At 49.4% G+C, this 12,007-nt stretch overlaps 1 protein-coding gene across 3 annotated transcripts in view; it reads right to left on the reverse strand.

Moving 5' to 3' along the window:
• The window catches only part of RGS9 (regulator of G protein signaling 9), an 81,195-nt gene extending 80,276 nt beyond the window's left edge, over positions 1-919 (reverse strand). The window contains exons 1-2 of one of the 3 annotated variants that reach the window (XR_005027610.2): positions 659-906; positions 229-510 (exon numbers count right to left, since the gene is read on the reverse strand). Coding sequence is in view for 2 of the 3 variants with exons in the window: in XM_057501648.1 (XP_057357631.1) it covers positions 229-258 (30 nt within the window). In the remaining variant the exon portion in view is untranslated. Of the gene's footprint in view, positions 1-228; positions 511-658 lie in introns of all 3 variants that reach the window. The other 2 variants (XM_057501648.1, XM_057501647.1) reach the window with 2 other exon arrangements.
• Between the last annotated feature and the right edge of the window lie 11,088 nt (positions 920-12,007).

Genomic DNA, 12,007 nt, shown 5'->3' on the forward strand with positions numbered 1-12,007 from the left:
AAACAACCTACCCAAACACAGCTGACTGCATACACCACTCGCTGCCTTAGCACATGCCCATCACGCGGCGGGGGTCTTCTTTCTGCCCTTTCTCAGCCCAGGAGAAGCCCCCGCAGTCTTAGCTCCAAGGCCCTCTCCTCTCCTTGCTCCGGGGGAAGCTCTCCCACCGCACGCTGTACTGCATGTCCTTACCGCCGCAGGGAGACCAGCTTCACTCTACTGCCTTACCTGTGAAATGGGGATAATAATCCAGTCCATCTCGGTGTTGGTGGGAGGGCTGACCTCACGAAGCTGCAGCAGGTGGTTGGGGAAGTGCGTCAGGACGAAAGGAGAGGGATACAGAATGCATTCACACGCAGGTGACCTCCGTGGGTCACTGGAGTTACTGGGAGCCCCTGGGAGAAAGTGCAGACATCCTCAGAACAGTCAGGCCCACGTGGGGAGGACGCTCTTGGTAACTTTCAGCCCAAGCAGTGCTCAGTTTTCAGGATGAACAGGCAGCTTGGAAACCTAAACAGATATTGTTATGACAATACATACCAGTCATTTAAGACCATAAGTGATGCCCCCACTGCTCTCACGTGCTCCCAGCTCCCCGGCGTCTCCGCGGACACTTCCCAGAGTTGGATCCCGGCACCCCTCCCAGGGCCCAGCTCACCGGACCTCCCTTACCTTCTGGAGAAATGCCATCCTCGGCCTGTACTGTTGGCCTTGGTGTCGGATTGTCATCCTGGACCCGGCGCGAACTAGAACCAGAACACAAACGGGAGACAGGAGCGGAAGCCCGAGCGGCGGAGCCCGCGCCCCGCACGCGGCCCGGCGTCCCCGCGCAGCTGGGGGCCCCGGGGCGGGCGGGGCGGCGGCTCCTGCGGGGCCCCTCACTCGGCTCGGCACACGCCCCCGGGAAAGCAGCTGGAACGCGCGCCAGCCAATCAGCGGGCCGCGCCGCGGGCTCATTAGCATGCGCTGCGCTTGCGCCTACCTGCCGCCAGGGGGCGGTGTCGGGCTCCGCCGGCACCCCGCGGAGCTTCAGATGGGCCCCGCGTGCCCGGGACACGGCGTCTCAGAGAGCGAGGCTTGGACCGCAATACAAAAGCTTGGGGTGAAAACAGAATACCACGGGCTTTGGATCCCTGGCTAGCCTGCCAGCAAGACGCTGGATGACCTTTAGCAAGTTGCCTAAACTTTCTGAGGGCCAGTTTCCTCATCTAACAGGAGAAAAGCAAGTGAGTGGATGGGAAGTGATGCCTGTCTGTCCTGTGCTGTGAAGACGCAATGAATAACAGAGTTAACTGGCAGTGGAATGTAGATGGCAGTGAAGCACGCTGCTCACCTGCCAGGTGGGCTAGTTCTGAACCCAGAATTTGCCACTAGCTGTAGGATCTCAAAGGAGTTACAGAACCTTTCTGGGCTCCATTTTCCCCATCTGGTTAGTGAGGATATTGCACCCTCGTTGTGGTTTGTTGGGGTTTTGTTTTGGTTTTGGCTTTAAGATTATTGAGCTAATGCATGTAAAAGCAGTGGTGAATGTGGAGTAAACCATAGTTTCTCTTATGTCTCTTGGTATCTCTTATAATTACTATGCCTAGTGACTCTGTATATACATAGTCTGAAATATGTATCGTCTCAATAATATGAAAACTCTTAGAGTAAGTCGAGGTAAGAATATAGGCTCTGGAATCAGATTATTTGGGGCAAAATCTCAACTCTGCTACTTACTAACTAGCTGTGTGACTTTGGGCTAGTTACTTAACCCCTCTGTGCTTTGGTTCCTGTAAAATGGGGATGGTGCAATGACCGCCTAGGTCATAGGGTTGTTAGGGGGAGCTACAGGGGTAAACAAATCAATAGAGACCAATTGTTGTTACTATTACTAATAGTAGTATCATTAAAGAGTGTAATAGCAAGAGCACAAAACTTGGAACGAAAATGGTCTCAGCTGGACAGTCAGTTCCTTCCCCTTGTTCTCAATTTCTTCATCCATAAAAGGAGGGACTAGAACTCACCAGTCTCTGACAGGATGAGACCTCCCAGGTCTAATGCTCAGGATTCTCAGGATCAAGGACATACCACTTTTCATGTGTGAAGCTGGGTTGCCAATTGCGGTAGACAAGCTGCTGTCAGAAGGGAGCAGGTAGGTATTTGCCATGGGGTGCGCACAGCCAACTGCTCTTCAGACAATCTGCTTCCCATCCTCTTGGAAGAGCCGAGTTCCTTCCAAGCTACCCAGACATCTTAGCTCTGACTTCAAGTGCTGGAATAACTGTTTCAGAAATCAAGCTCTGAAATCTGGTTGACTCAGAGGGAAATGACTTGGCAAAAAGCATGGGATATAGCTTCCCGCCCCAGGGCGGCCCACTGCACAGTGTAGGACAGACACTGGAGACACTGCTCATTTCATCCAGGTTTTCAAATTTATTGGAATGGGTTAAGCAAAGTCATTTCAGAACTGTCTTAAATTTGTATGTGTCTGTGATTATTTCCACAGTCTCCTATTTTGTTGACTCAGCTTTCTTCTCCCTTTTTTCCTTGATTAGGTTAGATCCTGATTTCTCAGTTATAGTGAGAGGTTGGATGTGTGTGTGTGTGTGTGTTTATTTGAGAAGCAGGTTTATTTAAAAGTTAGAACTTTAAGGTCATCTAGTCATTGGCTATTTATATTATTTAACAGATTTGAGAGGGCTCCGTAAACTAGAGAAAAAACTTAGGTTTATAGAGAGACAACCTGCGTCACTTAGCCCCCATTGTCCTGAGGTAATTCGTGGTGTCCTCCTGTACCCTCAGAAGTGGCTCTGTTTGAATGATAAATGATATAGTCATCCTGATCACATGCTAAGTTACTCCTCTACAATTATCTAATCAGGCCTCCCCATTTTCTAAATGAGGGGAATGTCCTGGGTAATGGAGAGGGATTACAACTGGGACCAGAACACCTGGATTCTCATCCCAAATCTGATACTGAAGCAGGTAAAGCACTTCACCTCCCAAAGCCTCAATCCCTGGTCAGTATTGTTTAGCGTTTCCCAAAGTTGACTCTGCAAGGTGTTTCTCAAGCGTTAATGCACATATTAGTCCCCTGAAGAGCTTGTTAAAACACATTCTCTGATTCAGTAAGTCGCTCTGAGGCTAAGATTCTGCATTTCTAACAGACTCCCAGGTGATGCCCATGCTGACCTCAGTCTCAGTAGCAAAGATCTAAAAAGACTTATTCCACAGTCTATAAATCAATGACTTTTATTTTTAAGTGAGGAGGGGATTATAGTGAAATATATTAAGAAATCAATATTCCTAACACATTTAAAAGAGACTGTTTACCACAGGATCTTAAAGCCTTTTATATACTTCCAAAGAGATTGACTTGAACAACTCAGAAGAAAAGATTTTCAGAAAGACAAAGGTTTTTATTTTATAAACAAATGCAACAGAGGCAAGAGGGCACTCAAGTCCCTCTCCTGGGTGAGTAGATGAAGTCTTTGCTTACCTGCCCTACATAAACCTCACTGCAAGGAAATAGTTTCACCCACAGCTCCTGCCATATCCTACTGGCTCATATTTTGGACCATTTGACTTGACCCATAGCTAAACAACCGGAGACACTGGATACCTGACCCAGGCCACCAGTCCATAGACTGGCCAGCAGCCTGTAACATGGCCAGGTAGAACATGACATGCTGGGTCAGCCAGATAATCACTCTTGGAATTCGCCACTTGGGCTGGCTAGTAGAGGTAGTCCAATCTGAAAGGAAGCCCCAGTGTGGAATCAGGCATATGATGAAGTAAGCTAATCAGGGAGACAAGCCTGGAGTGGAAGCCTGGGGTGGAATGGGAACAGAGTGGCGGCGCAGAGCCTTGCAGACAGCTCTTAGAAATGCAAGTGAAGACAAGGCCACTGGGGGCTACTGCTGGGTGGCAAAGAGCCAACTACCATCCTTAGTTCTTCGTGGAGGTAAAGAGCTACAGATTAGGAGAATGATGGAAACATAGTATAATTGTGTTTCAGGGCAGCATTTGCGGAGCAGAGGGAAATAAGTCAACGTTGCCGCCTCCCTTCCAGGAAGCCCAAAACAAACCCGCAACCAATTTGTAACAATAATAAGACTTAATTGCCATCACATCTTCATTCTGTCCAACCTCACCCTATACCCTCACCTCACACCCTGCCCCTGTCTTGACTCCGTATTTAATTTTTCCTCATCCTGATTTTTAATTTATTGTTTACCATTTTATATTATGCATCTCCTGTGTGCCTCATTGGCTCAATTGTGAAGAGACATGGTATAAATAAATACATAGATCAGATGAGAACTAACTTAAGTGGATCCATGTCTGCATGATCGTATCACCAATTCCTCCTTGATCATCAGTGTGGGCATAGAGACAAGTGTCTAGTGCATGTCCCAGGAATCACCCAACACTGCACACTGTTAAAAATCATGATTTGGATGACAACATTGATGACACAGCACTTACATTTTCAAACAAAGATGCAAAAGAAGAGAATGGCTAATGCATTTGAAAATAGCATTTGTATCCAAAGGTTCTTGCCAGTTCTAGCTTCATCCACTGTGCTTTCAAGAACTGATCAAAGCCTGCACTGAATCAGGATCTCGGGGCTAAACGTCATTGTTACAGTTGCTAACTATTATCAAAAGTCATTATAGCAGTAGTGAATTTCTTTTAGAGAAAATTCCAATTTGATCCAAAAACTGTTGTCAGGATATCCCTCTACTAAGTACCATAGGAGAAATTTCTTTCAAAATTTAGTGCCAACAAAAATTTTTCTTCCCTAAAAAAAAGAAATCCATGGTCTTTCCTTTTTCCTGATCAAGAGAGCTATGATTCTTGTTTCCTTTTTCATCTTAACCAGTAGAACACTTCAAATCTGGCATCAGGTTTCCCTGGAGCAACAGGAACGAACATTTGATTTCTAATTTTTTCCTACACTCTGTTTTTTTATCTGAGTTCATATACTGTCGGTTTTATTGTCTGGGCTTTTTTCTGGGCCAAACAACTCCATTCTTGGAATGACTTGGGATATAAAATAAATTATATTTGAATGACAAATGGGAGATGGCTGGATGAATTAGACAAGGTGGGGGTGAAAGGCAAATGAGCAAACTCAACAGTCTTCAAGATAAGTAACTGTTTATTGAAATGATTTTTTGAACCTGAATTGTTTTAGTCCAAGGTACCTGCTAGAGGGAGAACAGCTGCAGTGAAAACATACATGGGTTTGATAAACATATAGTTTTCCTTATAAGACAATTGATTAGAGAACGTTTTTCCATCTAAATTGATCGACTCAGCTCGGAAGTAAAAGGATGTCTCTTTTCTCTGCGAGCCCAGATCTCCCTCTCTGCTCCCTCCGCCTCCATCATTTCCAGGTGAGGTGGGTGAGAGAGGGAAGGATGGGTGGATCCTGGGGCTTGGGGATTTCAGTGGAATGATCTGACCTAAGTGGGACCTCCTGGTCACCCCAGTGCCCCACTGTATAATAAGGGTTGTTTCCCCTCCACCCTCCCATTGTAAGGAGTAGAGTTCCTCCAGTGAATCCAGGGCAGAAATTTTCCAGAAACAGTTGCCAGGAATTATCAAAGGCAGATATGACACTATTGTCCCATCCTCTACCCTGCTCCCCATGGAACACGGCAATATACCTCCCACAACCGAGTCAGGTGGGTTCTGCATAACAGTATTGACATCTTTGCTTTTAATATATGGACTCACTGCTGAAAATTTAGAAATAGAGAAAAGCAAATTTTTAAACAATTTAAGAACATCCAATCTGGGAAGAGAAGTTGGAACCACTTGAAATGAAATGCATGGGGGAAGGGCCGTACTAGAAGGCAGCAGACTTGGATTCTGGTCCCAACTCCGCTGTGACTGGCTGGGCTAGTCTTCGCAGGTGACCCATTCTTGAGGATTTTTTTCTCACTTGGAAAAGGAAAACGTTGAGCCTGGCACATCCACTCTATCAGCCGCCCAGGGTCACAGAAGAGTTAAAGGGCCTGACCGCCTGGGTTACAGTCCCACTGCTGTCATTCTGAGTTGAGCCTGGCTCAATTTCGGAGCCTATCCACGTTTTCAGACCTTGATAATACCTCTCGCGTATTGACGATGCTGTGAATATCGGTTACCATTATTATCTTAAACATGGTCCAGCCTGCCTTTCCAGCCCATCTAAAGTCACATAAGGCCTCTTTTCTGAGAGCCACATGTCAAATCTTGTCTACACAACATCGCCATGACCTCCCCGGTCATTTGGGATGTCAGCTTTGTGAATAGTCCCCATCTCAGACCTACGCCTCCTTCACTATCTCAGCGAACAATAGCAGCAAACACCCACTTGCTCATCTCGCAAACCTGAGAGTTGACCAGATACATCGTTCTCCCTTACTCCTGAGATCTAATCAATCATCAAGGTCTGTTGACTCTGTTTCCTTAATATTCCTTTAGTACAATTACTTCTACCATCTCCACTGCCACCAGCTAAATCCAAGCTACCAGCATCTCTTGCCTGGGCAACAACAGTCGTCCCCAACTGGGCCACATTCATTCCTGCCCCAAACCCCTTTCCAACTTCCAATTCATTCCTCTCACTGTGACGAGAGCAATTTTTTTTCCACTCTATATATGGACATCTCGCTCCTCTGCATAGTGGGCTTCAGTTGTTCACCACAGCTTCCAGGAAGCCCGTTTCTCAGAGGTCCCACAAGCCCCCCAGACTCATCCCATGCTCCTCTCTCGCCATCACTCTGTCCCTGCCACACTGGCCTTCTTCCCATTTCTGGAACAACCCAAGCCTTTTTCTGCCTCTGGGCTGTCACATGTGGCCAAAACTTTTACATTTTACCTGGCTAATTTCTCATCCTTTGGGGCCCAGCCAAGTATTACTCTCTCAGATAAAAATCTTCCCTGACTCTCCTTCCCCAAACTGGCTTAAGTCCTTCCATTATGCCTTTTCTGAGTCCACATTTCCTGAATTACAATTTTTTTTCACTTGTAAAAGGAAAAGGTTGTATTTGTACACCTCATAGCAGTGTCATTCACACCAGCCCAAAAGTGGGAGCAAACAAGTGTCCATTGATGGTTGAATGGGTAAATAAAATGGGATATATACATATAACAGAGTATTATTTAGCCTTCAAAAGGAACACATTCCAACACATGTGACAGCTTGGAGGATTATTGTATGATTCTCTCTATGTTGTCTATCTTCCAATTGGACTGTCAGCCCTTTGGAGGGCAGGGACTTGATTCTCTTATTCACACACCATTTCCAGCACTTGGCACCATGCCTAGGGTAAAGCAGACTTTCAATCAATATATGAGAGAAGGAGATTCAGAAGGACACACAGAGGACAGAAATTAGGGATCCTCAGTTTATGTCTGTCCATCTCCAGGCTCTGAGAGGCCCAGCTGCCCATTGACTCTTCTGCCAGGCAGTCCTTGAATGTACAGACTTGTAATTACAATCCCTTGACTTACGGTGACATGAGGACCTTTCTGTTCCTGGAGTGCTGAAAACATGACTTCTTTAAAATCCCCCAAGGCCTTTCAAATAATAACAACAAATGCTTAGCATCAACTTGTTGTGAGCCAAGCACTATTTTCAGTGTTTTAAAAACTACTCCCTTAATCTTCACAACAACCCCCTGAGGGAGGCACTGTGAACTAGTCCTGGTTGTCCAGATGAGACACAGCATCGAACTAGGAGGTAGCAGAACCTAATAGTCCAGCCCTGACGTCCCGACGTCCGTACACGTGACCATTACACTGCATTGCAAATCCCCCTGTAAGCCTGGCATGAATGTTTGTGGGATAAAGACGTGGCGTAGCTGAACAGAAGCAGGGCCAAAACGTTCTCTCCTCCCGGCCACGCTCTCTCCCTCCAGCACAGCCTCTGGACTGTAACCCTCCTAACCTGGCTCCACTCTCTTGATTCTGTGTGTCGGATTCATCCGACTGGCAGATTTGGAAAGAACTATCGCCCCCTTCCCGCCGGCGGTGTGAATGCTGCGTTACCCACCCAAGAAGTCTCCTGGTCCAGCGTCTCCCCATCACCGCCACCAGGTGGGAGATCTTGCTGTGTTCTGGCTTCGGCAGCCCCGTGTGACTCAGACTAACCTCAGGTCTCCAGCTTCGCCTTTATAAAAAATAAAAATGCAATTTCCATGCTCAATCTATGCAACTCAAGCAAAGGAAGGGGTCTCTATTGGTTGCCCCATCAGAGACCCCACACTCAGGATCTTAGGGGAGCCCTGGCTGGTCTGGGTAGAGGGAGCAGGTTTTAGTGCTGGGCCCCTCTGAGCATGGGCACCCCAAGCTGAATTCCTAGTGGCAGGCATGTAAGGCAGGTGCCCCCACCCCTGCAGACACACTGCCCAGCCTCCCTGAGCCTTGGGTGAAGAGGGCCAGGGTTCTGCTGTGGATGGGAGTTGAAGGCGCCCTTTTTTCCACACAGTGAAACCCATGCCTGCTGTAGACCTCTCTGCCTTGTGCTCAGGCCTCTCTGCTTTGTCAGCTCCCCCTGGGGCACCATAAACAATGCTGAGGGAGAACACCCATCTTCACTGTGTCTACAGGTGCTGCACCCTTATACCTTTCCACTCATTTTATCCTCACCACATCCCTAAGGGAAAACTACGATTATAACCCCATGTTACAGACGGGGAAACTGAGTTGAAGAGCCTTTAAATCACTCCCCCAGGTCATGGAGCCTTGACTGTCAATGGCAGAGCTGGGAATTCCCCCCAGGCAGGCTGGCTTCAGAATGAACCCTCCAAACTATGCCCTGGGCTGCCTCTGCCCAAATAGACACCAGCTGATGACCCTCAGGGATACTGGCCACCAAGATCTCCCTCCCCCAGGGGTTTTGGTGTCCCTAGCATTCCTGTGACAGTCCCAGACCCTGCCTTCCCGGCCCCTCAGTCCCTGCTACTTGCAGCAGACACCATCTTTCCTGAGGAACAGATGGTAGAACAGGAACAAGTGTGTCCAGCGGCGACTTTCCAAAGCAAGGGACTTTCCAAAGTTCCCGCCCTGCTGCTTTCTGCCCCCGATTTTCCTGGGAATAGTGACATCTGGAAGGGAGCAGGAAGATGACCGATCTGGATAAGCAACAGAAATGAAAACATGAGCACCTGTGAGGATTTTGTTAAACAGCCAAGGTTTCACTTGTGTCATTTAGACAGGGAGTTTCAAATTCCGTCTCCCTCCTTCTTTCTTTCCGCTCCCATGCGGGTCTAAACACGGCTTCTCTCCCCCCTCCCCCCCACCTCCCTCTCTTTTGGCAGGCAACACTTCTAGGTTCAAAGCCAGGACTGTTCTGCAGACACCAGGCTTTTTTTTAATCCAAACCCAGAGAATTTCTCTTCCTCGAGGATTTTTAGCATCCTTTCCTCTAAGATCTGTGACTCCCATTTGCCTCCCAAACGGAGCCGGTTCCCTCATCCTGGCATTCCAGGCCGGCCGGATCTAGTCTGTTACCAGCCATTGCCGCTCCCGCTCCAGACACTTGTCCGTTCAGCTGCTCTGCCCTGGCACATGCTGAAGCTGTTCCTGGCTCCAGCTTCTCCCTCTGCCTGAATCCCCTCCCCCGCACGGGTGACAGTTACTGCCTCCCCTTCGCCCCCTTCCGGACCGGCTCCCTGAGCCCCGGCAGAGCCATGCTTCCTTCCTCTTCTTGGGCCCCGGTTCTGTGCCTGCTTGTGACATCGCCTGTCCCCAGGGGCTCCATGTGCCCTCTGGACTGCAAGCATCCCCAGTGGTACAGCCCGGCGCTCAGGCAGCTTCCTCAGCCCCTTCATCCTGCCCTGCTTCCCATCCTTCTCCACCCACCCCTCCGGTGGGATCTGTAGTGTCCCAGGAGGCCCCTTCCAAAACAGACTCCCCTCTGTCTTCCAGAACTCCGCCCAGTCCCAGGGGCACCAGCTCTCTAGCCCCCACCCCCGACGCCCCGCTCCCCATGCCCAGAGCTGCAGACCCGCCCAGCTTCCCCGAGCATCCCCCACTCAGACTCTAAAAGCCCTCCTCCTCTGGGGCTCACACCACCCAGCTTTGCCCCCTTCTACCCATCTAGACATCAGCCTCCCAGGTTGCTTCCCTGTATTTAGTCTCTTGTCCTCACTTTGGGTGACTTCAGGGTGACCCCAATGACGTCCCAATCCCATAAATCCCCCAGGACCTCTGCTGCCCCCTCATTTCCACCACTCATGCCCAAAGCCACAGGCTACACCTTGTCCTCACTCAGGAACATGCAGCCTTCGAAACCTGAATTTCACCTTCTGGCCCTGTGAGCTGACTTCCTCTCCCTCATCTCTCTCCCTTGTTCCCTCCCAAGTGCTGGTCACCTCCGGCCCACCCCGCCAGGCCCTCCCTGGCCGCACTTCCCACGCCACCTGGCCTGGACTCCAGGTCCACGCTGTGAACCAGCTTGTCAGAGGTCTCTTGCCACCCTCCCACCAAACAGACTCACCCTCGAATCCCCCCAGGCATGGGGCAATTGTATGTACTTATGATTAAGATAATTTAAAGGAAGACACAGCTGTGAGATCCAGTCAGTACAATCCCAAGGTTATGTCTAACTTGGGTCCTCAGCCTACCCCTCCTCTGCTGGAACTCAGCAGCCCCCTCAGCAGCTCCCTCGGCCGCTCTCCGCACACGAGCCCTCCTCACAAGTCTGTGTCCAGACCTCCACCACCTCATTCTCCTCAGACAGCCTGGCATTCACTTGGCCTAGCAACTCCGGGAGCCTTGAACGTACCGCCCCCTCCACAAACGCACAATTCTCTCCTGTCAGAGGCTGTGGTGTCACCGCTCCTGTTCACGGCCACCACCTTCAGCTGTGAGTGCCCTTGAGTCTGTTTGCTACTATCTCCTCCTTGACCTTGCTCCGTTCTGTTACTCTCCTGTCTCTCTGGCTCTGTCTCTCTCTGGCTCCTTCTCCCTTGGCTAGGGGGCCTTGGCAAGAAAAGTCTGGGTTGAACTTTGTCCCCTAAAAAGATATGTCCAAATCCTGACACCCATACTTCAGAATGTGACCTTATTTGGAAATAGGGTCTTGTAGGGAAAAAAATCAAGTTAAAATGAGGTCAGGTGGGCCCTAGACCAAAATGATTAGTGTCATAAAAAGAGAAACTTTGGGCAGACGATGACAGCATGAAGACACATGGGGAGACGACCACAAGAGTGGAGTGATGCATCTACAAGCCGACAGGTGCCAAGGGAAGCTAGAAGCAGAGGATTCTCCCTTAGAGCTGTCAAAGAGAGTGTGGCCCTGCCCACAGTTTGATTTAAAACTTGTAACCTTCAGAACTGAGACAATGCATTTCTGTTGCTTTAGGTCAGCCCATTTGGTTACTTTGCTGCGGCAGCCTGGAAAACCCATGCAGCTGGGGATGCTGGCCCAGAGAAGGGCCGCAACCCCTCGCTGGGAGGCTGAGGTCTTGGAATACCAGGTGAATGGAGTCTCCCTGAGTGTCCTCTAGGAATACTAAGTACCTCCTGGCAGTCACCAATTTAAAATTGTGCTTCCACAGACCCCAGGGGTCTGTGACGTGTGGTAATTTGCAAACCTGAACACCCCAGAGGTGAATCCTAAGTACATTCAAATCCCCAGCTGCTCGCCCAGGGCCTAACACCCTGCGGGCTTTCAGGGCTATGGACCTGGTCAGTGCTCTCTGGTCAGCTAAGGCAGCAGGAGTCCGTGCAGTACAAGGCTGCGAGGCACATCCGAACATAGCAGAGCTGTCCTGCGCATGCCCACAGGCCAGCCCCTGGGACACATTTGGTCTCATGCCACGGTGACGTCAACCAAGTAAAGCTGCAAGATGCTCTGGAGGGTTCTGCAGACTGTTTCCCAAGGGTGACAGCTCCATGGAGAAGAGTAGGCTGAAACTATGCCTTCTTTTCCTTTCTTCTCTCTTTCCCGGAAGTCCTTGGAACAGAACATAAACGTAGCTCTTTCCATCAGCCTGGCATCCTACTTCCAGATGCAAGGGGCCAA

This window comes from Manis pentadactyla, chromosome 4, assembly GCF_030020395.1.
Source record: "Manis pentadactyla isolate mManPen7 chromosome 4, mManPen7.hap1, whole genome shotgun sequence".
NCBI lineage: Eukaryota > Metazoa > Chordata > Mammalia > Pholidota > Manidae > Manis > Manis pentadactyla.